Source organism: Eubalaena glacialis, chromosome 8 (genome assembly GCF_028564815.1).
Source record: "Eubalaena glacialis isolate mEubGla1 chromosome 8, mEubGla1.1.hap2.+ XY, whole genome shotgun sequence".
In the NCBI taxonomy this organism is placed as follows: Eukaryota; Metazoa; Chordata; class Mammalia; order Artiodactyla; family Balaenidae; genus Eubalaena; species Eubalaena glacialis.
The window spans coordinates 52,870,116-52,897,848 of record NC_083723.1 but is presented as its reverse complement, the minus strand read 5'-3'; the positions used below and the strand labels follow the sequence as shown (position 1 = coordinate 52,897,848).

The 27,733-nt window shown below is 41.0% G+C and overlaps 1 protein-coding gene across 1 annotated transcript in view; it reads right to left on the bottom strand.

The window, feature by feature from the left end:
* Positions 1-27,733, bottom strand: part of RAPGEF5 (Rap guanine nucleotide exchange factor 5) — a 218,158-nt gene that overhangs the window by 95,987 nt on the left and 94,438 nt on the right. The window contains exons 8-9 of the mRNA XM_061198504.1: positions 11,970-12,043; positions 1,649-1,774 (exon numbers count right to left, since the gene is read on the bottom strand). Coding sequence (XP_061054487.1) covers positions 1,649-1,774; positions 11,970-12,043 — 200 coding nt within the window. The remainder of the gene's footprint in view (positions 1-1,648; positions 1,775-11,969; positions 12,044-27,733) is intronic.

The following is a 27,733-nucleotide window of genomic DNA, read 5'->3' as shown; positions in this document are numbered from 1 at the left end:
TCTCATTAGCTGTAACTATAATATTCTGGATTCAACTCATAAGGCAAAGGCAACACAGGTACCTTTTTAATAAGCATAAAGCTGTCTGTGGCCTAAGGCTGATGATTTCTAATCTTGGTGAAGTGGTACTCTATCTCCTATTGGTTTGATTTTAAAAGATCTCACCCTCCCCTCAGGTTGTCACCGATCCACTGAATTGAGTATGCAATCCATTGTAAAATATGTCATCCATTTTAAGGACCACTAAGAAAGAAAAATGTTCCCAGTTAAACTAGGACATGTTTTCCTATCATCAACTTTAAGACTCATCCTGATTTCAGACATGCTAAGATGTGCGGGGAAAGTGCACCTTGAAATCAATAAAATGTAGCATATGAAAACTACTGTTCTTCTAATTAAAATGAATCGAAAGGAATATTGTTTTGAGAAATTTAGGACATGAACCAGGATATTCAAATATTCTAAGGACGCAGAAGAAGTTAGGAGTCAGTCTTAGATATACATGCAGTCAACCTTCAGGGTGTTTTTTAACAATTCAAACAAGTCCCTTAACTTTTCAGTAGTACCTACCGAGGTGAAGGTTCCTGAGACCTCCACTCGCACTTAAAGCCAATGGTCACCTCTAGGATAACTGCGATCACAAGGCTTTGAAACTGCTAATTATTCTCCCCCTTGAGACACCGATGCTAACGACTTGCCGAATGGTTAGAGACGGGTTACATTATCAAACTAAACAGCGAGCCATCCTTGGACTTCTCACCTCCTCTCCAGCTCAGTAAATCCCTGGCATTTCTACTGATGGCCTTGCAGCAGAAAAAGCATGAAACAATATTTTTCCCCCTTGGAAAGGGTTGAAAATAAAACTCCAAGGAAAAATTAAAGTCAGAGAAAAGACATATTCATAAACACTGAGGAATTTTCCCCTTCATGAGCAATCCTGGAGAGCTTAGCACTGAGAGTGAAGCCTTACAAACAACAAGAAGTCAACAGACAACAATGTAAAGCAGAAGAAAGTGGTCCCATTGTCTCCCTAGCATGACGGCAGCGTTCTCAGTTCTAAGGTTCAATCTGAATAACTGCTTTCAGGAGAACTGAGCAGAGCGTCCCTTTCCTCCAGTTTAACTACATCCAAACAATATAACTCTTGTTGGAACACGAACGCTCACAAGATACTGGGAAAACTCCCTTCTGACTCGCTCACTTAGTGTGAGCATCTAGAATCTGTTCGTCCATTCTTATCTGTCTCTTGTGACTTAGGATGCATTTGTTTGATAACTAGATTCACCCCCTGTGCTAAATATAAAAGTACATCGCAATGTTCTTTCAAAACTCATATTCCACAAACTATCTGCTGGGGTGAAACTCCCCAAGTCAAACCTGAAAGCCATCAAATAGGCATGCATTCATATTTGCTCCCATGCATTCTTATATTTCTACATGATTTACTTCTGTGAAGAGATCTCTTATAAAACCACTGGCTTAGAAAATTATAGTAGTTGTCATTTTTTACTAAAAAGCATGCTTTTGGAGGGAAAAAACCCCAAACCTAAAGAACTTAAAATAAAATATTCTTTCCTTCAAACATACAAGCAGGCAGAAACATTTTCCACCCCTTCAAACCTGCATCCCCAAGAGGAAAAGGGCTTACATGTTCAGACTTCTCCTGTTCTTTTTTGTCCGTCTGCAAAAATTGACAGTTTTCTCTTGCCAGCTTCTGGACCAGTTCAATTCGCCCGATATCATCTCTCTCCTGAAGTTTGCATATCACCCCGGCCTTAAGAGTTGGAGAAAAAGCAAAGATATACTTAAATCCACAGTCCCAGGACATGACACCACTGCAAAGTTCACCTTATAACAAACTCATCTTCTCTGTCGCCTGGATTAAATCATGGTCTTGGTAAAATATTTTGCCTTTCCAAAATTGAAATTGTATTATCTTAACCTAGGAATGCCGCACCAAAAGACTTAAAGTGAGATCATTTATCAGTCTACTTTAAGAGAGTGAAAGGCAGAGCAAACTAAATCATGTGTTACTAAAGGGTGCTCCTGATCTGCCACTATTTGTTCCTGACAGCCTGTTTCCTGTTACATAAGCCCAGCAAGAGGTTAAAAACTCATGGGAAAGTTAGCCAGGAACTACTCTGGCAATAAGGGTGAAGTGATAGAGTACTAAAAATAACAGTACATAACCTCCTAATTCCTTAGCTCCACCAGCTCATTCCATGTACAAATACACAGTTCACAAGACGATCACAAGATAATTCTTCTTTTTTCATAACTGGAAAGTTACTATGGGGCATTATTAGTAAAATACCTCCAATGTTGCATAAAATATGGTGGAAAAGTTTATTAAAAATAAACTGCAAAAAGAAAGCTTCAAATTTCATCAGGGTTTAGAAATGGTCCACAAAGCATCATACTTTTTATTATACCCAAGTACCAAATAATAATAATATGAAGAAGGAGAATCTAGGACTTTGATCAGAAAGAAAAAATGGTTATATCACACACATTATGAACTGTTTCTGCTCAAATTCTTTCAGAAATGGTTCACACTGACATATCAGGACACGATCTAAAAGGAAATCAGAAGTTACTCTTGGCAGGAACAGCCAAAACTATCAAGTCTTTGTTTTACCCTATACAATCTATAGGATTCGAACGGACCCAGCAACATGACCAAATATGGAGAAGGGGGCAGCAAGTGATCACAGCTTCAGGGTCTTAACAGTTTGTACTTAAAAACACACATTTTGTTGAGTGGGCATCAGAAAAATGGAACCATCCATTCAAAGCAATGACTAAGTATTTATTCCTAAGGGCAAGGACATCACCTTAACTAGCAGTTTCTCCAACAAATAGGAAGGAAACAAACAAACAAAAAAAATCATTGACGTGGCCCAAATCAGATTCCCATGGAACAGCAAGTGGAATTCCTCCACCAAAGTCAGACATTTATGTTTATAGCATCCTTCACAAGTAGTCTTCCAGTTTGTCTCCAAGGTTTCCAAGGACAAGGATCTCAGTTTATCTTAAGACAGCCTGTGCAGTGCTGGAGAGCCAGAATTATTGGAAAGTCCCTTATCATGCTAGACAAAACTCTGAAACCACTGAACTTCAACCCATGAGTACTAGTATTGTCTTTAAAGCAATTGAAAGTATGTCTATTTTTTATCCAATATGACAAACTTCCAAATATTTAAATACCACTATTTATGATATCCTCCTTTTTGCATTTCCCATGTACGTTCCCCTAGCTCCTATTTTATTTACTCGTTCATTCACTCAGTCACTCACTCAACTGATTTTATTTGAACAACAACCATGTGCCAAGATTTATTATAGGTTCTAGGGATACAGTGGTCAATAATAACAATAAAAACAAAGTTCCACATGTCATGGAGCTTATATTCACCAGGGGATGTGGATTATATAACATACAGATATGAAACAGCAGATGGAATATATGACATGAAGGAAAACAAAGCAGGGTAAGGGACAGAGAAATGTTATTAAGATCGAAATGTCGGGCTTCCCTGGTGGCGCAGTGGTTGAGAATCCGCCTGCCAATGCAGGGGACACGGGTTCGAGCCCTGGTCTGGGAAGATCCCACATGCCGCGGAGCAACTGGGCCCGTGAGCCACAACTACTGAGCCTGCGCGTCTGGAGCCTGTGCTCCGCAACAAGAGAGGCCGCGATAGTGAGAGGCCCGCGCACCGCGATGAAGAGTGGCCCCCGCTCGCCACAACTAGAGAAAGCCCTCGCACAGAGACGAAGACCCAACACAGCCAAAAATAATTAATTAATTAATTAATTTTTTTAAAAAAGTAGAAATGTCAGGGAAGGATTCTTTGGTTGACATTTGAGTGGAGATATAAAGGAAGTGAAGAACTTTACAGGCAGAGGAACAGAAGTGCAAGGGCCCTGAGGCTTGGGTGTGTCTGGCATGTTCAAGGGAGAGCAAAGAGTACAGCAGGGCTGGAGCAGAGCTGGTAAGGGAGAGCCCGGTGGGACTGCTCAGAGAGGTGAAGCCGACCAGAACATGCAGCTTCTTTACAGGATGTGTAAGAGGTTTACACTCTTTTTCTGAACAAGATGGAAATACTTAGGAATGTTTTGAACACAGGACTGGAATAATCTGACATTTTAACAGGATCGTTCTGTCTTCTGGGTTGAGAACACACTGTTAAGTGGGGGGAAGCAGCTGAAGCTAGAAGACCAATTAGGAGATCAGTCTTCAGACAAGAAATGGCTTGGAACTTGTGGTAGCAGTGGAGATGGGGAGAAGTGATTAGAATCTGGATCTGTTTCAAAGGAAGGGCTAACAGAATTGGCCTCTAAGATATTTGGCCTGAGTCACTGGAAGGGTAGGGTTGTCATTTCCTGAGACTGGGAGACTTGGGGAGGAGATCTAGTAAGGGATATGCCTATTAGACATCCAAGTGGAGCTGCCAGGTTGGCCGTCTGGAGGTCCAGAGAAGTCTAAGCTGGAGATAGGACTTTGGGAGTCATCATAATGTAGATGGTATTTAAACCAGAGGAAGGACTGAAGTTACCAGTGGAGTGACGTAAACAGAGAAGAGAAGAAATCCATGAGCTGAGTCTAATATTTAGATATTGGGAAGATGAGGAGTAATCTGAAAAGGAGAATAAGGAGGAGGGGCTCTAGGAGGAGAACCCAGTGAGTAGGGATGGCGGTGTTTCAAGGAGGAGGGAGTGAAAAACTGTATCCAGCACAGCTGAAACATCAAATAAGGAGTTCAAAACAACTGACACTGAATTTAACAAAAGTAACTGGTGACTTTGAAAGTAACTTTTTTTTTTTTTTTGAGAAAAAAAGTGGTAGGGGGGAAAAAAGCCTATTCACATGGTTTTAACACAGAATGAAAGACAACTCTTTTGAGGAGTTTTATTTCAAGAAATGGGGCACTAGGACTTCCCTGGTGGTCCAGCGGGTAAGACTCCTCGCTCCCAATGCAGGGGGCCCGGGTTCCATCCCTAGTCTGGGAACTCCCACATCTATGCCGCAACTAAGAGTTCGCATGCTGCAACTAAGAAGACCGCGTGCCGCAACTAAAACAAAAAAAGATCCCGCGTGCCGCAACTAAGACCCAGCAGAGCCTAAATAAATAAATAATTTTTAAAAAAAGAAATGGGGCACTAGTTAAAGAGTGATGTTGCAGGGGGCTTTGCTTGCTTGTTTAGGGTGAGGGATATTCCAGCACATTTATCTTTATTAGAAATCATACAGTGTAGAGGGAAATTTGATGATGTGGGCAAGAGAGAGGGCATTTTTAGGAGAAATGTCCTTGAGAAGGAAAGAGCATCAACACCTACTCTCAGAAACATGAATATGAGTATTTCACTCACGGTAATAGGAGGGGAGGTGGAGTACGGGGGGAACATGCCGGTAGGTTAGCATATCTGGTGGTGGGAACGAGGAAACTCTTTTCTGAAGGCCTCTATTTCAGAAATAAGAAGTCAGGTGATTAGCTGAGAGTAAGGACTGTGAGAAGGTCCTGGAAGTATAAGAAAAGAAGGCATGTAATGGTCCTTTCAGTTCCAAGGGTTGGCAAACTTTTTTTGTAAAGGGCCAGAGTGTAAATATTCTAGGCTCAGTGGGGCGTGTGGTCTTTGGTGCAACTACCCAAGTGTGCAGTTTTAGCACAAAAGCAGCAAGAGATGGTATGTAAATGAATGAGCATGGCTGTGTTCCAATAACACTTTTATTTACAAAAACAGGCAGTAGGCTGTGGTTTCTCAACTCCTGACCTGAAAGAAGAGGCAACCGGACAAGGAAAGTAGAATCAGATTGCCAAGCATTAATAAGGGCCCACTTGATTTTGGTTTTAGATCCTTTTACCATCCTAGCCGTCCTCCTTAGGGTGTATTGGTTTGTCAGGATTTTAATGGAGCCCATAATCTGAGAGAATGCTGAATACACGGGTCAATCTTGAAGATGCTCTTTTAATCAATACTAGAGAGCAAAAGAGGATAAGCAGTGTGAAGGATCCTCCTCTAAACTATGAAGGCAAGGAAATTATTCAGGGAAATTTCTACACAAAAATTATTAACATTCTTTAAATGTTTTGACGCTTAAAGGAATATGTTTCTGTTATCTAGAAAATTCATTTATCTTGACCAACTAGGATTTCTTCTCTCTCCATCCCTGTCATCCTCACGGTGTTTAATATATTGTCCTGCTAGAGGAGAGAGGGTGTTAACGACACTGCAAGCTCTGGACCTGCTCCGTGGCTGCTTATTCAGTAGTGTGATGGATTGATCCCCATCTCTCTCTGCTCCCTGGTGTGGCAGCCCTGCGTAATAGAGGGCACTTGTGGGATGGGGCCAGGCAGGGGTGGCACACAGGAGGAAAGCACCGTGAGCTAACTAATTTGGCGAGTGAGAATGAGCCTGTTACCTTTTCTCACCAGCACAGGCTCCAAAGCAACCGGGCTAAGCTTCCATAGACTCCAATTTGGAGAGAGAGTCTTTCCTTCTGTCTGTGGGTGCCATATGTATTTTTAAAAAACAACTGATAATAGCATCAGCAAAAAAACGGTAGAACTGAGTACAGGAAATTTAAGAGACCTCGATTATTTTTTTGGTTTCTGTGTGAACATGAGTTTTCTGCTTAGGATCCTAAATAGAGACTTTTCTTTCTTGAGGAAATACATTTTTAATAGAACCAGATAACTTGGGTTTACAAATTATGTATTTTAAACACAAAATGCTATTACTTTAAAAAATGGGTTTCAGATTGACAATTATTTCTTATTTATAATTAAATCATCTTATAATTTAAAAAGGAATATTGCTATCTTGATTTTCTGGTTTCTGCATAATTTCTAGATGCGTTTTCACAAGATAATCAATTCTATAGCACTCCTTACATATAACTATCAAAAGAGGCTTTCAAGGAGGGTTATGAAAGCTTCTTCATTCCCTAGAGAACTTTAATCCCAGAGAGATGCCCGTACATCCTAGATAGTTTTATAAGACAGTCCTCTTTGGAAATACCACACTAAACCAGATGTTCTCTGGGGGTTCCTTTCACAGTTCTGTAATTTAGTGATTTAATTCAAAAAAGCCATGAATTTATTAATATATTTTGAGAGCTTTGTTATGGCAGGAGAAGCAAGATAACTAACAGCCCTTGATCTAGACTTTCACATTCATGGACTACTTAATTTATCTACGTGAAATTAATTATAAACAGTTTACCTAACACTGTTAGGCCAGAAAAAAATAAAAGATTAAGGTGTAACCATCAGAAGAGTTATTTAAGAGCCTTATTTCAAGGTCTGCTTCGAAAAAAAAAAAATCTCTGTAACGCATAATTAAAGCTATTTATATCATTTTCAGTATTTGAGAAGACAAATGTTATGAATGTAAATGAAAAGTCTGTTTCCTTTATAAATGGAGTCATCGAAATGTTTGGCCCATTCTTTCAGTGGTGAAATGAAACTTGGACAGAATTTCCTTAGGAAAAACTGCAGACTAAATGAACAGCCTTTATGACATAAGGTGAAAGAGCACACAGTTCTATGTATGGAAGCATTTTCTGCATTATCATAACCTTAAAAATCACCTTTTCTAAAACACCATGCAAAAATTGCTATCAAGGGAAGGAAAGCCAGGATGAAAGAATCCACCTTTCATGAAAGCACTTTTGTAATAACAGAATGCTTTTCAATACAAATTCAGGGTATTCGGGTAAATGCGTATTGATTACTACATAATAGAGTCATTTCTTCAAAACTTAAATCTTGAATAGAAATTCATAAATTTTTTTTTTTGTTACTTTAAACACAAAGTCCAAGTGACAGAATAAAACACTGATGGACGGAGATGGCGTAATAAGTTACCTATTTCCAACACAGAAAGTAGAATTCTTTCCAGGAAAATTCAGCAGACAATTCATAATAAATGAATAATTTTAAAAATTTCATTTTATTATCCATTTTCTCAAATTTCTCCAGAGAAAGAAAACTATGACAAATTTCCTACTGGTTGGAATAGAAAAATACACCCTTTGATAACTGCGGGAAGGATCAAGAAAAGAACATACAGTGAAAAGTACACGCGATACAAAGTGTGATGGTAAAGGCGGGTTTACTAATGTCCAGGGCATCACTAGGACGGGCCTCAGACACCATGCTGGGGCATCATAGCGCCTTAGGAAGCGTTCAGTGATTCCCGGTCCCTCACTGTACAGGTGAGGCAGTGCAAGTTCAGGGGGTTCACTGCTCCGGTCCCCCTCCCTTGTGGAATTACTTGTGTTGACACACCACACTGGTCACACAGACCCATCCTCTACAAACACCGCGTGATACTGTGTCCTGCCAAAGTGGGCCGGGGGCGGGGAAGGAGGCAGAAACCGTAGCTGCGTGGAATTTATGACTGTTATTTCCCTTAAATATGTTCTTAATCTATTATACTTATATAATTATCTCTTCTGATGAGACTAAATACATTACATATTCACATAATCGATGAAGTAAGGGGTTCATTCATTACATATATTTAATTCCTTGAATTTTCAGACTAGAATAGGGAGGTCACCAGTATTTTATCTTGTTTTGACCTGACAGAAATTACAGCTCAGATCTGTATACATTACTGATCATTTTGCTAAGCAGAGCAGCAAAGTTGGCAAATAATAAAGTAGTTTAAAAAAAGAGAGAATAAATAAATTTAATAAACTCTAACACAAAGGATTTAAAAGGGTCATCTGTTTTCTATGATAGCTATCACAACCTTATATAAGAGCTTTCTTCAGTCTTTTTTTTTTGAAAAATCACACTTTGCTGATAAAACAATCATGAACTATGTGGCAATCAATTTGTATAATTAACAGTTATTATCACTTAATATTTAAATGATTGATTCCAATGGAGGAATAGGAGACAAAATAATTACTGAATCCAGTGGTCTATGGCCACCTGAATAAAAGCAAGAATTTCCAAAGTTCAGCATGTTATAAATTACTCATTGAATATCTCACTAGAACCTGCAAAAATTCTATACATTTTGAAAAAGATTCTTTAATCCTTTAGTCCTAAATAAAGGGTTATAACGAGTGAAGGGTCTAGAATGTTTTCTGTAAGTGCAGATACCATAACGGCAGACAGAGCAACACTGCAGCCCAGTCTTGTTAGATACCTTAAATATTCAGACCAAAAAGCAATGTGATACTGATCATGACAATGATAATAACTCCAGGCTATACTTACTGTGTGCCAGGCACTGTTCTAACTGCTTCACATATATTCATTTGATCTTCAAAATAATTGTCTCCATTTTACAGATGTTAGAAAGGCAGTTTAGCATAGGGGTTAAAAGCAAGGGTGTCGGAGCCAGACTACCTTGGCTGGATTCCCATCCCCACCACTTAGCAGCTCATCGGTGAAGTGGTGGTAAGTATATCATCTGCCTCATAGGGTTTGTTGTGAGGTTTAAGTACGTTAATAAAAACAAAGAGCTTAGAAGAGTGCGTTTGAAGTACTGTCTAAGTGTTAACTCTCAATACTCTTACAGAAAGGAGCACGGGGCACCAGAGAGTAGTGTAACTTGCCCAGGGTTGCTGTGACAGTGCAGCCTGGCCCAGGAGACAACACTCTTAACCTCATGGATGCTGCCTGACATTCATGGAAACTCTTTTATGTGCCAGGGTGGCACCCATTTTTATGTGGCTTCATTTCAACCTCATGACAACTTTAAAACATCTCTACTTTACAAAGATGAAAACCAAGCATGCTAGTCACTGCCTAGCACAGTGGGGACACTTTGGTGACAAAGACACGGATGTCACCCTACAGGAATGAACTGGTTTAGAGACAATAAAGAACTTGCATCTGGGCACCAGCTATTAGGAAGAAGGGCTGGGATGTAAACCCCAGGCTACATGCTCCCTTCACTCTTCCTACACATCACTGCATGGAAATAGGGAGTTTTCTAGGCAGAAAAGATATTTTTAGAGAGAAAGGAAAGAAAGGAATCAACATACGAGGAGAGAACTAGAGTTTTCTGGTAGGTGGTAAACCTGTGTACAGCAAGGCCCAGTCTCTCTGGAGTTAGTGACTGGCTTAACCCTTTACACACCCAAAGTTTTCAACAGCCAAGGGACATTTTCCCCATAGTGACATAATTCATCATGTATGGGGAAGGAATGAGAAATCAGTGTGCACTTAACTTGTTTAAAATATACTCTGAAGACTACATAATTATGCATCCCAGTGAATTAACTCATGACTCTCCAAACCTAAAGAGAATCTGTTCCTGATCTAATTATCGATTCACTGGTTTCAATTGGTTTCATAATTCCATTCCTCTGTACATTCTGTAGATGCACAGAGATGTCACCGTTGCTGAAGAAAAACCACAAAACCTCGTAGAGCAAGGTCTATGCATCCGTTTGAGATACATAGAGGAATAAAACTGCATTAAAACAGCCTTTTGTCCACAGAATAAGTCCAAAATAAATTAAAAATAGCAGTTTAAATTTAGAAACTAAATAATAAACTGTCCTACTAATAACTTAATGTCTTAAGAAACCTTTGAGAAAGCTATCCTTGCCCAGGTTTGCTTGGAAGCCTCAAGTATAATTTCAGTATGAGCCTGTGGATTGTAGCATTCTGAATATTAGCACAGCAAAACAATTCCAAACAAGTCCTTATATGAACTTACTAGAACATGACAACCTCTGCAACCCTGGCTGAGAAAGCTAATGTGATTATTCTGACCAGAATCCACAGACTTACAACTTTAAAGGTGAAGTGTGCAGGGTCAACCAAACTAAGAATCATTTTTTCTCCAGGCCTACTGAGGTATACTTAATATACAAAAAGTCACACACATTTAATGTATCCATTTTGATGAGTTTGGACCCGCGTGATACCAGCATACCATCACCACAATCCTGAGAGGCCATCTCCTCTGTAGGTCTAGCTAGTAGAACCGAGCAACACCCTGCATGGGGTAAGGGCTCAAACGGGCGTGCCTGTTTCCAGAGTTTTTCCACTCCTTTCCCCCTGAGTGTAGAGTAGCTCCGATTCTTCTCCCTGGGTAGATCAATCAACCCATGGCTCTATACACACCATGATCGATTTCTTAGTAGTACACTCCCCTGGACCCACTCCTTTCTCATTCTTATGTATAATAAAATGCAATGGCTTATTTATTCAACATACTTCTCTTTTTAATCCTCACAACTCCCCTATCAGGTAGGTTTAGAGATGAGTCACCTAAAACTCAAAAGGGTTAACAAACTGGCTTATGGTAGCTAGGTATTCAGCCATGTCAAACAAGGCTATAGCTGGGTGTCAAGGGGGTGGAACTCTGAGGAGTGGAGTTGAATTGTTGAGGGCTTGCAAAAGAATGTCCTTACGCCATCTGTTCTGCTTCCCGCCCTGCTGTCCCCACAGAGAATCTCTAAATGCTCTGCACTTACATAAAGTTAACAGTTGATAGCAGTAGGGTACCCAAAGTTTTTATGCTGCCATAGTATTTGGAGGTCAGCTGCTACTAAAAGCATGTCCATACCATGAGGTAAATGCTGGGGGCGGGCACACAAACTTTGCCAGGTGAGGCATCGCACTGATCTGTCTGGCCCCGCCCCGGCTGTCATGCTGTCAGCCGGCTGATTCTCCTCTGCCATCTCCAGGGGACAGTCTAACCCTAGGGCGTTCTCCCCTGGTTCTTCACTTACTTTGCTTGCTGTCTCTGGGAAGTGAAGGATGTCTCCGGATCTGCCCCTCCCCCATGAATCAAACTATAAACATGAAGAGCAATTTAGGTTTTTCTTGTGAAATATCTCTTATCAAAGATAAGTGTTTCATTCCCATAATATGACTATTGTACAGAACACAAAAGGTGAGACCTGTATCATCTGCAAACACCTGTGCCATCTCACCACTCTCACCACAGAAGAAGGGTGTAAGGAGGGGCTGTCACAGAACTTGTCACACCTGAGGATCTGCCACACCTTCAGCCTCTGTCACAGTTACGTGTTTGTCACTGTTTTCTTCATCTTGTTCAATTGCTTAAATAAAAAAAAAGAAAAAGAACAATATTAAACAAATGTAGCATCATAAGAGAATTGTTTCAGGTCATTTTCCTTTCAGATGGCAATTTGGCAGGAAAAAATAATGTTAGGTAGAGTCCCAAAATGTAAATATCAGTACTGCTTTTTTAATTATTTGGATGAAAAGTTTAACTAATAGCACTGGGCACTTTTCACGTACATTATCTCATTTGTTAAATCAGTGGCATTGGAGCAATCTGATCTCAATTTTCCTCGTCACCTCAACCCATCAAGACATCATCATGTCAGTTTCGTACTTCACCCATGGGGGAGCTGGGGTAGAGGTGAAGGCTTCTATCCAGTTCATGTGAGAACATCATATTCTTTTTTATGTGATTTTTTTGGCTAATAGTTTACTGTTATATAATGAAGGAAGCATGATTTTTTCAAACTGAAGTATAGTTGATTTACAATGTTGTGTTAGTTTCAAGTGTACAGCAAAGTGATTCAGTTATACATATATATATAATAATCTTTTTCAGATTATTTTCCATTATAGGTTATTACAAGACACTGAATATAGCTCCTTGTACTATACAGTAGGACCTTGCTATTTATCTATTTTATATATAGTAGTGTGTATCTGCTAATCCCAAACTCCTAATTTATCCATCACCCCCCCCTTTTCCCTTTGATAACCATAAATTTGTTTTCTATGTCTGTGAGTCTGTTTCTGTTTTGTAAATAAGTTCATTTGTATCATTTTTTTTAGACTCCACATATAAGTGATATCATATGATATTTGTCTTTCTCTATCTGACTTACTTCACTTAGTGTGATAATCTCTAGGTCCACCCATGTTGCTGTAAATGACATTATTTCATTCTTCTTTATTACTGAGTAGTATTCCATTGCATATATGTGCCACATCTTCTTTATCCGTTCACCTGTTGATGGACACTTAAGTTGCTTCCATGTCCTGACTATTGCAAACAGTGCTGCTATGAACATTGGGGTGCATGTACCTTTTCGAGTTAGAGTTTTCTCTGGGTATATACCCAGGAGTGGGATTGCTAGAGGAAGCACAATATTTTATATGTGGATTGTACAGAGCACTGTTACCACAAAATTCCTAACTATGGAGTCCTGAATCCACCTCTTCTCTCATACTTCCCCAGCATCTCCCTATCCAAGTCCTTGTCACCCTTTCTGCACCGGTGCAATAACCTCCTACCACAAAGCCCCTGATTCCAACCTCTCCCTAATAAAATCGGGCTTGAGCACAACTGCTAAATAATCAGTCTCAAAAAATATAACAGTAAGTGCTCTGCTTTGGCCTCTGTATCACTTATCTCACCAAGTCTGAACACTGTTCATCACAGAAGGTCTTCCTTGAATTCTCCAGCTTCCTCCTCATCTCCAACTTCACCCTGACATTTAACATCAGAATGTATTATACCCAGCTCTGATCCAAACTCTAGGATTTCATTATTTTTCTCCTTGTATAGCTTGCTCTTCCATTTTAACAAATATGTACTTAGTACCTACTAGGTGCCTGGCCCTGGGGTTATTCCTGTGAACAAGATAGGTAAACTCCTGACCTCATGAAGTACACATACTAGCTGGGGAGATAGCTAACAACTACCGTTCCAACTAGTAACAATCATAATTATTACAATAATAATGTTTAAAAATAAGATGGGATTAAAGATCATGATAAATGGTGAAATGACAGAAAACCAACTGGGGGAGGTCATTGCGGAGAGCAGGCCACGCACGGCGCTTCTCTGAAGAAGTGATATGTGGGCTGAGACCCAAGGTTGAGACGGAGCTGCCCGAGACAGGTAAGAGTGATGCAAGACAAGCCTGGAGAGAGCATGGACCATGGTCAATTCAGATGTTAGTCTAAGAACATGGTGGTGGGGGGGTGGCACCAAGGAATTTTAAAATAGGGAACTGTATGATGTGTCTACTTTCAAAGGTACTTTTTGCCTGCTTTGTGGAGACCAGACTTAAGAGGAGCAAGAAGGAAGCAGGGAGTCCAGTTAGGTGACCGTGGCTTAACATCTGGCCTAGAGATAACCAGGGCATGGACCAGGGAAGCGGCAATGAGCTGAAGAAACATGGAGGATTTGAACTGTGGTTTTTTTTGTTTTTTATTCTTTTTAATTAATTAATTTATTTATTTATTTATTTTTGACTGTGTTGGGTCTTCGTTTCTGTGCGAGGGCTTTCTCTAGTTGTGGTGAGCGGGGGCCACTCTTCATCGCGGTGCGCGGGCCTCTCATTATTGCGGCCTCTCTTGTTGCGGAGCACAGGCTCCAGACGCGCAGGCTCAGTAGTTGTGGCTCACGGGCCCAGTTGCTCCGTGGCATGTGGGATCTTCCCAGACCAAGGCTCGAACCCGTGTCCCCTGCATTGGCAGGCAGATTCTCAACCACTGCGCCACCAGGGAAGCCCAGCTGAGCATTTAAAGGCAAGGCAGGAACAGTGGAATCGGGCAGAAGCTTTTCTTCTACTTTTAACAAAATGTTCCATTGACGCTACTGTTGCCCAATTAGGAGGAACTTTAAGAATAAAGAAAAACACTCCTGCTTTCTTTGAAAAACTAGAGGCAGGAATGAAAAGGGGAAAATAAAATACAAAATAACATCTGAAATTCCACTTAAAAATGCAATGGGCTGTAGAAATAAGCAAACTAACAACTAATATAAGAAGCCTTTCCTCATCCTGTAATGGGGAATTATGTTTTTGGAGGGCAATTCAGTAATATACCTACAGGGGACAACTTGGCCCACATGAAGTACCTACCGTACCTTGGCACTTAATTTATGCTTTATTTGAACTTTTGCCCTTTAAAGTTTCAGTTTTGATGAAAATAAAGAAAATTAAATTTTGAAATATTTTTGCCTATTACATTCATATTTTTGTTTCTAAAACAACAATGTTCTGGTGTCGATGCACTTCTTTTTCTCACCTTATTATACTGCAGCATACAATATGCAGGACAGTGAATAGCAATTTCATGATTGAGAGTTCACACTAGTTTTTGAGATTTAGGCATAATTCTTAGTACATATAAATAGAACCAAAGGAAGAAGAGATTAACAGAAAAGCATACTTGGGATAAAATAAAAATTCAGGCCTGTATTTCTAGCTTATCCTCAACAACAATGCTACATTTCTTATCACATATTTGAAGACCTCAAAATGTGCTGCCCAGAGTTACATGTTGGTAAACAGAGCAAGAATTAGAAACACAAGTAAGTTAAAGGCACGTGGCAAAGGTCACTCAGCAACTGATTGCAATGTGGGTAATGAAGAGACACTCAAAAGTTCTAGTAGACTCTTAACCTCAGCACCTTGATAATGAAGAAAAGAGTGTGGTCTCTTATGATACGTAACATAATTTTATTGGAAATACTGAAAAAAATACGATTCCAAGAATGCATTTTAGCCAGGGTTTCACATACACCACTTGGGGAAAACACCTTATTTATCGGGGCCTTCAGAGGATTTTATGATCACCCCCATGAAGTCTCATGGACCACACAGTTAGCCACCTAAAAGGGAATGCCTTGTTGACCTTTTAATGTGAGATTAATGTGTAGGAATACGTTAAGGGGCAGCCTCTCTTCGTGCCTTCTCATAGTGCGGCTCGTGGTAGAACAAGGAGGAAGCAGTTACTTGGATTCATGAACTGAGTTCGTTTATCTGATCAGAATAAGAATATGTTGGGGGAAACTTTCCTATGCAAATATTGATTCTGGGACAGTTCCCTCCAGTGGAACACAGATGCAGGAATGACTGCTGCTGGGACCGAGGGAAGCTCGAAGCCGCACTCTGCCAACACAAACCATCCATCCCCTTATCTCTCAACACACAGAGTCCAAAAGCCAGAAAAGACCTTTGAAAATAACTTACCACAACAAAAGTTACAGCACAAGCTCTGAAACGGAAGCTTTGAATGGTAAACATGAGAGCCCTCGAGAGAACTAAGAATATATGTGGATTAATTAGCACTAATTCACATAAAAGTACTTAGTTTAATTTTATCTATTTGTAAATTAGCCAAGAGCAATTCAAGAGGAGTTACTGGTGACAGCCTCGGAGGATGCCAGGGCTCGCCTGAATGTCACTTTCTTGCTGCCTTGGGGACAACAGGCTCTCTCTCCCCACGACTTACTGGGATGGTTGCTAAGAAAACTCTCCTAATAACTCTGTCAAAACTATTATTTAAACACAAAGGGGACTGATACTCTTTCAGAATGATGCTTACTTAATTTCTGATCAATTGTGTAAAGGTCGAAGCCAAACCCGCAGGTCATTAAACACAATGACTGTAATGCACTATGTGACTAGAGTTGTGAGCGTTCTTTAAGGATCAACCAAACTTTGTTTTTTTTTAATTTACAAACCAACCAAAAATATTACTACAGACAGAAATTTAGCACTTCAAGTTCCAATGTGAGAAATCAGCAAATACAGTTGAGAAAAATAATTCATTGAGTAACTTGCCAAGAATTTAAGTTTTGGCAATAATGTCCTCTTTCACCTATGTGGTATTTTTTACAGAGGGAAAGCTGTTTCATGAAGGGTCTCATCTGATGTTCACACAACCTGAATAGGTGGGCAAGTAAAATCAATCTCATCTTATAGACGAGGTGAAGGAACCTGTCCTGGTCCTCCCACATACAACGTATGTATCTGTGGCAGTTCAAGTCACCCTCGGTCAAGGATGGAGCAGAACAGGCTGGTCAAACTACACATCTGCAAATTCATTCATGCGGATCCTGACCAGGATTTCTTTTCATTTCTTTTTTAATGAAATAGAACAGAATACAGTAGAAAGAATAGGGAAAAAAATTAAAAGTCAAAGGCATTGCAACTAGTAAAGTATTTTTCACAAATGTGAATTAGGTATGTGCCAGGTCAAGCTCTTTTGTGTGTCCTGTGGGTTGTGAACATAAAAATGTTAAGAAAACACAGAGGTGTTTTCAGGCCACAAGAGGCAGAATCTAGTTCCTCACCATCCAAGTAACCAGCTATTTTTTGGTACCATTCCTGGAGAAAGGTCATTTTGTTTATTTTAGGAGGCCTCTCAACAAGACTCCATCCACATTCAACAAGGAGTGTATTCCCCGTGAGAGGGCATGGAAATGAGCTGCCAGCAAGATACACTGTTAGAGTACATTCATTTTTAGTTAACAACATACAATCACAAATGCTTCCAAACGCTCAATCTTTTCTAATCTTTAAAAAGTAAGGGAAAAAGCAGTTGCAAGCCTCAATGCATCACTATATATGTTTTTGCAGGAAAATTTGAACAATAGTGTTCAGCAGTCACCAATGAGTCATTCCATACAGTATTTTTATTATTTTTTTTTTACTGTTTAAAGTTTTGTCTGTTTTTTTTTTCCAGTTTTATTGAAAAATAATTGACATACATTACTGTATAAGTTTAACATGTACAGCATGATGGTCTCATTTACATATATTGTGAAGTGTTTACTATAATCAGTTCAGCTAACACCCATCTTCTCTTATAGATACACTAAAAAGAAAAGAAACAAAAGAAAAAGGAAAAAAAAATTCTCCTTGCGATGAGAACTCTTAGGATTTTCTCTTAACAACTTTCCTATGTAACATACAGCAGAGTCAGCTATAGTCATCATGTTGTACGTTACATCCCTAGTACTTAGATATCTTCGAACTGGAAGTTTGTGTCTTTTGACCACCTTCCTCCATTTCCCCCTCCCCCAACCCTCTGCCTCTGGTAACTATAAGTCTGATGTCTTTTTCTATGAGTTTTGTTTTTTCTATATCCATTCATCCACTGATGGACACTTAGGCTGTGTCCATGTCTTAGATATTGTAAATAATGCTGCTCTGAAATGGGGGTATAGATATCTTTTCAAGTTAGTGTTTTCACTTCCTCTGGATATAGTCCCAGAAGTGGAATTGCTAGATCACATGGTAGTTCTATTTTTAATTTTTTGAGGATCCTCCATACTGTTTTCCACAGTGGCTGCACCAATTTACAATCCCACTACGCTTCACTATTATAATCTGGCCCATCCAGTGCCATTTGAACTTCACTTTGAAAGCTGACCAATAACCACTATATCTTTGTCCCAGTCTGTTCAGCCTGTCAGCTGAACTTGAGACTGTTGTTTTAAAATTCTTTTCTGGGTCCTTATCATGTTGAAACTCTGAAAATGCAAGTTTTCTGCAGGCTCTCTTTTCTCTCTTTGCCTCTTTCCTCAGTGATCTTATCTGTTCCTATGGTTTCAACTTTCCCTGTTATGCGGGTTATTCCCAAAGCTGTGTCTACATCTCTGTCCTCTTCTCTGAATTCCAGGCCCACATCTCTGGTTACACACTGAGGATGTTCATTTCACAGACCGTCACGTGTCTGCTCCGTACAAGCTGTTACGATAGGTGTAGTGGTACCACCTCTACCCTCAAGAAAGAGTCATCTATTTAGTAGGATGTGAGGACACAAAGGTCTGAAGTCACATGCATCACCCTTACTATATCCCACAAGCCTCTTCCTCCTCCGGGGGCCTGTTCTTTAGTTCAGATCGCCAACAGGCCTCTTCATATTCTTCCTTCCCCTCATCCCTCACATCCATCTCTCACTAGATCCTGTCACTTGTACCTCTGAAACGTTTCTATCCCTCTCCCTCCCTGCCACTGTCATAGCTCATGACCCCGCCACCTCTCACTGGGGCCACTGCCGCAGCTTATCAGCCAGCCTCTCCCTCAATACATTCTCCACCCAGATGTTCCACTTCCAAATCGCCAGTCTGATCCTGCCACGCCCCCCCAATCCCTTTAGACTCCTGTCTCTCACCACTTGGAGAACATGACAGTCACACAGGGAGCTCAATACCAACTCAGACTCCACAGCCCGATCCCAGCGTCTCTGATGCAGTAGGGCTTCGCCCAAGTTTGAGCAGGTTTGAGAGCTTTGACACCTGGGATCCCTACTCTATTAAACACTGGCCATCATTCAGGCTGAAGCCTCAACCTGGCCTTGAAGGCTGGGCATTTGGGTCTCACACTCTCCCAGGACACGCCCCACATTTCTTTGTTTCTAGCCTGGAATGCCCGTGTTGCCACCTTCACCAGGTGAAATTCTTGTCCACTGGGCTCTGCAGCTCAAACCCCATCCCTCTAGTGAGAATCCTTCCGCGTACCCCTGGCCCTCGACAAAATGCGGAGTCCTTCCTTCCTGGCCTACCAAAGCTCTTTTTCTATACAATTATGCTTTTTCATCTCAGCATTTTATAACTAGCTACACAAACATCTGTCTTTACTAATCTACATCACGAATTCCTCAAGGGGAGAGAATAACTTCTAGAAACTGTGCTGCTGAGTATTGGTCTACTTAACTGAACAAAGGTGACCAATTCAGAAACAAACAGATACAAACAGAATAAAATGTCACACCCAGTTTGAGGGAGAGGGTAAGATTATGAAAGAGACTTCAAGGAAAAGGTAGATTCTGACACATGAACGAGGTGGTGAGGAAAGGCAGTCTACGTAGAGAATCGGCATAAACAGACGTAAGGTGTAGAAAAGCACGGGATGGGACCAGGGAACAGGACAGTGTTGGGAAACAGTAGAGAACAAAGCTGGATGAGTTAGTTGGCCTTGGATGTTAGGCTGAGGAACTCGAAAGTCATTTAGCAGCAAGTGAGGCGATGTGAGCAAAGGAAACATCACCATCATTACGCTACACATGTACAGCTCTTGAGCTCTACCTATATTCAAGACACAGGCTCTTAATGTGGATTATCCCATTTAATCTTTTCCATACCCCTCTGGTAGAGGTAGTGGCAAGGATGGACTGAAGTATGTGGCCACTGTGGGCAGGTTAATAATACTTTTTTTTTTTTTTTGGCTGCGTTGGGTCTTCGTTGCTGCACGCGGGCTTTCTCTAATTGCGGCGAGCGGGGGCTACTCTTCATTGCGGTGCACGGGCTTCTCATTGCGGTGGCTTCTCTTGTTGCGGAGCACGGGCTCTAGGCACGCAGGCTTCAGCAGTTGCAGCACACAGGCTCAGTAGTTGTGGCTCGCGGGCTCTAGAGCACAGGCTCAGTAGTTGTGGTGCACAGGCTTAGCTGCTTCACAGCATGTGGGATCCTCCCGGACCAGGGCTCGAACCCGTGTCCCCTGCATTGGCAGGCGGATTCTCAACCACTGCGCCACCAGGCAAGCCCCTTTAATACTTCTTTAGGCCAACATTTGTTAAATATCTACTCAGTAGGGCTAGTGTGAAACTTAGTTTCTCTTAATAAAAGGTGAATACCACTTCCTGGAATTTAGCAATTTACTTCTTTTGAACTGTCTTATTTGGTCATTTTTTTGGACACTCTTAATTCTTAATTTTTCCCACACATAATTTTGCCAACACACTTAGTAAGGAGAGAGGAAAATTGTGTACATGGATAAAATCCTGCTGCCCAAATCCGGCCACACCCCATGCAAGACTTGGTTTCACAATGATCACTAATTACCAACCAAAAGCTAGTACATCTACAGGTTGCTGGGCTGCCTTGGTGCGCCTTCAGCAATGTGTTTATGTTCACTGACAGAGTCCTCATCAGTGATACTCAGACCCAGCAAGGAGCATGAACACATTTCTAGCAGACATGACCAAATGCCGAGGCCAAGGCAGAATCCATTTACATTTTAACAGTTATTCAATTCATTTCATATAGAAATCTGAGTTAAATGAGATAATACGCCTGTTATCCCAGTGATGGTACAGGGCAGATATATGGTAGGCCTTCTCCTTAATCAGATTCCAAGTGCTATTATGATTATCCTCATTTTACAGATGAGAAAACTGAGGCTGAGAGATGCTAAATAGCTTGCCCAGAAGTACACAGGCAGTCAGGGGAGGAGATAGTTAAGTACCCAGATCTGACTCTTTATCTGCTCCAATATGCTATGAAGATTTAAATTGTTTGAAAATGCATTGAACCGGAGTAAGAAAACAATGAAAATGAGATGTTTATTACAAACAATCTAAGCAAGAATTGACTTGAATTTCCTACTAGGACTTCAGTCTCTTTGAAAATTAGAGCCATAATGACATACTTTTTTTTTTTTTTTTTACAATGGTGTGTTAGTTTCTGCTTTATAACAAAGTGAATCAGTTATACATATACATATGTTCGCATATCTCTTCCCTCTTGCATCTCCCTCCCTCCCACCCTCCCTACACCCTCCCTATCCCACCCCTCTAGGTGGTCACAAAGCACCGAGCTGATCTCCCTGTGCTATGTGGCTGCTTCCCACTAGCTATCTATTTTACATTTGGTAGTGTATATATGTCCATGACACTCTCTCACCCTGTCACATCTCACCCCTCCCCCTCCCCATATCGTCAAGTCCATTCTCTAGTAGGTCTGTGTCTTTATTCCCGTCTTGCCACTAGGTTCTTCATGACCTTTTTTTTTTTTCCTTAGATTCCATATATATGTGTTAGCATACGGTATTTGTTTTTCTCTTTCTGACTTACTTCACTCTGTATGACAGACTCTAACTCCATCCACCTCATTACAAACACCTCCATTTCATTTCTTTTTATGGCTGAGTAATATTCCATTGTATATATGTGCCACATCCTCTTTATCCATTCATCTGTTGATGGACACTTAGGTTGCTTCCATGTCCTGGCTATTGTAAATAGAGCTGCAATGAACATTTTGGTACATGACTCTTTCTGAATTATGGTTTTCTCAGGGTATATGCCCAGTAGTGGGATTGCTGGGTCGTATGGTAGTTCTATTTTTAGTTTCTTAAGGAACCTTCATACTGTTCTCCATAGTGGCTGTATCAATTTACATTCCCACCAGCAGTGCAAGAGGGTTCCCTTTTCTCCACACCCTCTCCAGCATTTATTGTTTCTAGATTTTTTGATGATGGCCATTCTGACCGGTGTGAGATGATACCTCATTGTAGTTTTGATTTGCATTTCTCTAATGATTAATGATGTTGAGCATTCTTTCATGTGTCTGTTGGCAATCTGTATATCTTCTTTGGAGAAATGTCTATTTAGGTCTTCAGCCCATTTTTGGATTGGGTTGTTTGTTTTTTTGTTATTGAGCTGCATGAGCTGCTTGTAAATCTTGGAGATTAATCCTTTGTCAGTTGCTTCATTTGCAAATATTTTCTCCCGTTCTGAGGGTTGTCTTTTGGTCTTGTTTATGGTTTCCTTTGCTGTGCAAAAGCTTTTAAGTTTCATTAGGTCCCATGTGTTTATTTGTGTTTTTATTTCCATTTCTCTAGGAGCTGGGTCAAAAAGGATCTTGCTGTGATTTATGACATACTTATTTTTAAGCTCTCCTACACATCCCCTCCCCTCCAACTCTAGCCATGCCTCCCAACCCACGGATTTGTACAGAGCAGATGATAAATGTTTGCTGCGTAAAAGAAATGTATTACTGTTTACTAACATGCGAATATAGGTGTGCTGATAATTCTGGAAATTCTCGGCACCCAGACATCATCATCAATCGAGAGTGTGGAGGCTAGAATCACTGCCATCTCCCCCATCAGACGCTCCACACCCCTCACACTTGGCTGGAAGCACCTCAAGCCACCGAGAGGGACTCTGGCTGCTTCCCTGCCCCCTGACTGACTGCATGATTTATCCCTGCCCTCAGGCACAGAGGATTCCATTTCAACTCTTAGGCCTTTGCCTTATAGTTGAGGCGGCCCTCCAAACTTCCTTTCCTCCACTTCTTCACAGGTTTTTACCTATTAGGTGTTTTTTTTTTGAGTAACATTTAATACATGTCCAGCCAACGGAAAAGTTATTCAACAGAGAAAAATGATAATGTCACCAGAGCAAAGTGTATCCTTTAATTAGAACATAAATATTTGCTCCATTGGCAAGGGTAATAAAGAGCTCATCAGTACCTGAGCCCAGCAGCCTGTTCCCTTGCCCTTCTTAAGAGGAAATGTACCAGAAATGAACAAGTTTCATTTTAATGAAAAGATGGCTTGTATACAATCCAACTAAAAGAAAACCTCAATGAAAAACAATCGAATTAACCTTAGCAAAAATTTTCTTCAACATTTTTCTCGGGAGACAGAAAGGTTTTCGTTTTTTAAGTGCCTTTCAAGGACTGTGTTCTGGTGACAAGACAGGTTCAGGCTGATCACATGATAAAAGATATGAGCAGCAATGATGCTCAGACACTGCAAGACATTCATTCATCAAAAAAGATCCTAGTGTACTCCACTACTCTGTACAGTTTCGCTCAGCAATTAAAATTTTAAAAGATTTCTCTCAGGGAGTAAAAGAAAATTATTTCTAAGCCTAACTACGTGCCAGTGAGAAGCTTCATGCTTTAGGCCATCTAACTCTCTCCCACCCCCAAGCGCCCCAGAGGCAGGTGCCCTTTGCTCCATTTCACAGAATAAGAAAATGAGCGTCTGGAAGCCACTACTTCACAGTAAAGGACTAAGCCAGAACTGAACCTGAGTCTCTTAGTTTCCTTTTCACAGCTAAGAAATTCTGCCTCAGGGACTGTAAACCAGAAAACACAACAGGTCAGATCTACATGGACACTCTTGTTAACTAAGGTTTTACAGTAGACAAGAAACCTACATTTCAAAAATAACGTTTATGACAACTTTGTGCTACTCATATGATGCTCATTCATTTCGTTGTTGTTCCTGAAAGGTCAGCAATTATACTGCTGAAGCTTCCCTTGACATCACAGTGAAATTCTAAAACATACAGAGGAACCACCAAGAATCCCCTAAGAGTCCTTGTGTTTGCAAATACAAGCAAAGACACCAAACAGTACAATAGATCGATCAATCAATCAATCAATCAATCAATGGGTGTGGTGGGGGGGGGGCGAGGAGGGGGAGCAGACAGGCCAAGAGGAGGCCAGGAAAGAAGATTTGAAAAATTTCCTTAACCTTCATTGAAAGCTAAAATTTAAAGAAATTTCCTTTTATTACACAGTTGGGAAAAAAATACAGCATCATTCCTACATTATTTCTAGTATATGACCTTTGTCAAGTTATATCAACTCACCAACCTTCAACCTCATTCCTTGCAAAAGAGGATGATAATAACCATGACCCCACAGGGTGGGTGTGTGTGTGGAAGAAAGGATGGAGGTCAAGGGCTTAATCCAGGGTAGCTACTACTTATGGTACAAAACGTGTAATGCGCTTTTTTCTTTCGAATTTTCATCCTTGGATGGAAACTTTTTCCTAATCAGACCCACCTACAGCTGGGGTAGAGCGGGAGATAAGGAGCATAAAAATGAAGCCAATATGGATAAACAACAAGGTCCTACTGTATAGCACAGGGAACTATATTTAATATCCTGTGATAAACCACAATGGAAAAGAATATGAAAAAGAATATGTATATATGTATAACTGAGTCACTTTGTTGTACAGCAGTAATTAACACAACAGTGTAATTCAACTATACTTCAATAAAAAATAAAATTAAAAACTTGAATATAAAAAAAAATGAAGCCAATAACATTTGTATTCCGACACCCAAGGTAGAATTGTGCAGCAAGACAACAGACTTGAAAGGGCAAAATCTGTAGAGAATATCACCTTCCTTTGCACATCAAGAACCAACTCTAGAAGTCTCAGATGACAGATCTCTTTTCTCCTGGGATGGCTAAGCCACAGCTTTGTTCCCCTCAAGGGGACAGTCAGGAAGTAATGGGCTAGAAAAGCTCAAGGCTGTCCCCGTGTTACTGCAAGTGGACCGTGGGCTGGGGCAGGGGAAAGAGGTAGCAGAGACAGAAGGTCAGAGCAGCAGTCCTGATTCCCCCAGGTGGGCTTGGGCTCTGAGGCTGAGGTCAGTAGATGGTTGAAGGGACACTGACCGCGGGTGCTGGTTTATACACTGACAGGGCCGTGGCACATAGGGGAGACTGCCTTGAAGTCTACCCCAGCCCCACGCAGGGGCCAGCAAACACACACTGGATCAGCAGTGAGCATCGTAAGGCTAGGGGCAAACAAGGGGCACAGCTTACTTTTCTGAGTTGCTCTTCTTTCCCTGACTGGGAAGTCTGCAAGGACTCAGAAGTGTCTCCATGGCCTGGGGAACAGAGGCCTGTGATGGAGCCAGCCCTCAAAAAGGGCCAAGGGCTGGTTGGAGCATGTAGCAGGGAAGCAGTGGGGATTACATTTCCAGCAAGAGGCAATATGGAGCCGAAGAGCCAGGAAGGTCCAGACACTGATCCAGCCAAGATGGGCCCCTAACTGCCACTGCAAATCCCACAAGGCAGCAGCCACTGGCATGGGCACCTCTGCAGAGACCAGAGGAGCCCAGGGGCACCATGGGGCTCCAACCACCCTCACATGCCAGAAATCAAGTGGTCCAAGAGAGGAAATTTAAACTAGGTCCAGGCAGGACCAACATCCTGAACAGACCATTTACCACAAAAAAAGTTCAAATCAGAAACAGCTGAAATATTGCTCACTGGCAGTAGATAGGACCATATAGCATAGTTGTTGAAAATGAAGAACAAAGCATTTCCCACCTATATTTCAGTGCAGTGAATAACTCTGACAATGTTACATTACCATTTTTGAGTATTAGTGTAAATGCTCCAATGGCTCATAAAATAAAATAATTGCATAAGATTACCACATAAGAAAATCAAGCCAGGATATATGTGGAAAGAAAAAAGTTTTGATACAGCATTGGTTATCAACCCAAACTACTTTTCACATCCATGATGAAGTCACTAAGCCAGCCATATTTCCTCTCAAATAAAAGTATATGTATTTTGACTTTACATATAAAATTGATAAAACTACTAGACTGTCCATTTGGTTACAAGACTAACCCTGAAATTATTTGATTCATTTAGGCCTAATGTTACTAGTAAAATGAAGCAGTTTCAACAACTTGGATTTAGGTACAAATGATAAGCCTGAATTCCACACCTGTAGTTAGTTTCAGTGATGACTCTGAGAGGACCAAAGGGTCCAAGGTGCCCAGTGTCCAAGCCTACAGCCTAGGTGTGCTGCTCTAATGCCATGAGAGCAGATGATGGAATCTGCTCCTTCCCTGACCAGACAAGGTAGACAAGACACTCCCCAGGGCCCACAGGCTGCTTGGGACAATGCCCACCAACCCACCTCCACTGTCAGCAAGAGGGGTTCCCAGCCACGGCCTACGGACAATCTCCAATCTCCCCTAATGCCCCCCACCTGAAGGTGGAAGTTTGTTTTGTTACTAATATATGACAAATTTGTATTTGCTCTATAAGGTCCCCCTCAGACAGAGGAAAAGAACCTTTACTTAGCTCTACCTTCAGAACTATGATATAGAAATGGGCCTTTTAAACACATGAAAACAAAACTAAAATTCAAAATGAAGAAAATAGGAACATATAAAACTAAGATGGCAATTCTATCTGTCATGCTTTTCTCTCTATTGCAGTTAGAATGGAAGATAATGGGCAACACCTCTAAAAACTTCCATCTGTTCCTAACGGTAAAAAGATAACAATCTCACTATAACAGCTATCACTGAGGAAGAAATCTTAAATAGCTTATTAATTTCTGGATTTAGGTTCTAATTCCATAATAACACCAATGAAAACATATTGTAAAATCTAAAGAGCTAATAATTATACAGTATCCTTCTTGTTATCTCCACATGCCTATACATGGAATACCTAGAATGCATCTTAAAAAGATCAAATGTTTACTGAAAAAAAAAATAACATTAATCCCAAATTTCTCACAGTCATTTTTCTACTAGAAAACAATAACATGATAAGGTGTAAACTTCCTCCATTAATTTTAATAGGTCTTAAAGCAAATGCTTTGTTTCTATTAAATGTTTGTTTTTTTTAAATATTTATTTATTTATTTATTTTTCTAAATATTATTTATTTATTTATTTATGGCTGTGTTGGGTCTTCATTTCTGTGCGAGGGCTTTCTCTAGTTGCGGCAAGCGGGGGCCACTCTTCATCGCGGTGCGCGGGCCTCTCACTATCGCGGCCTCTCTTGTTGCGGAGCACAGGCTCCAGATGCGCAGGCTCAGTAATTGTGGCTCACGGGCTTAGTTGCTCCGCGGCATGTGGGATCTTCCCAGACCAGGGCTCGAACCCATGTCCCCCGCATTGGCAGGCAGATTCTCAACCACTGCGCCACCAGGGAAGCCCTAAATATTTATTGATTGATTGATTGATTGATTGCTATGTTGGGTCTTCGTTTCTGTGCTAGGGCTTTCTCTAGTTGCGGCAAGCGGGGGCCACTCTTCATCGCGGTGCGCGGGCCTCTCACTATCGTGGCCTCTCTTGTTGCGGAGCACAGGCTCCAGACGCGCAGGCTCAGTAGTTGTGGCTCACGGGCCTACTTGCGCCGCGGCATGTGGGATCTTCCCAGACCAGGGCTCGAACCCGTGTCCCCTGCATTAGCAGGCAGATTCTCAACCACTGCGCCACCAGGGAAGCCCTGTTTGCATTTTTAATAGACAGAAGTTAGCCCCTTTTTGGCAAAAGGAGAACCAAACAATCTCTTTAGTTCTGTCAACTTGGAGAATTTATGAGGTATGGCTTTGGTTCAGGTGCGCTTATTTAAAGCCAAGGTTAAATTCACTTCCTCTTTAAACTAGTGGAACACCCCACCCCCGCACAAATGTCTTCCTGGTAAGTTTCGTATAGAAACTTCAGTGAGAATG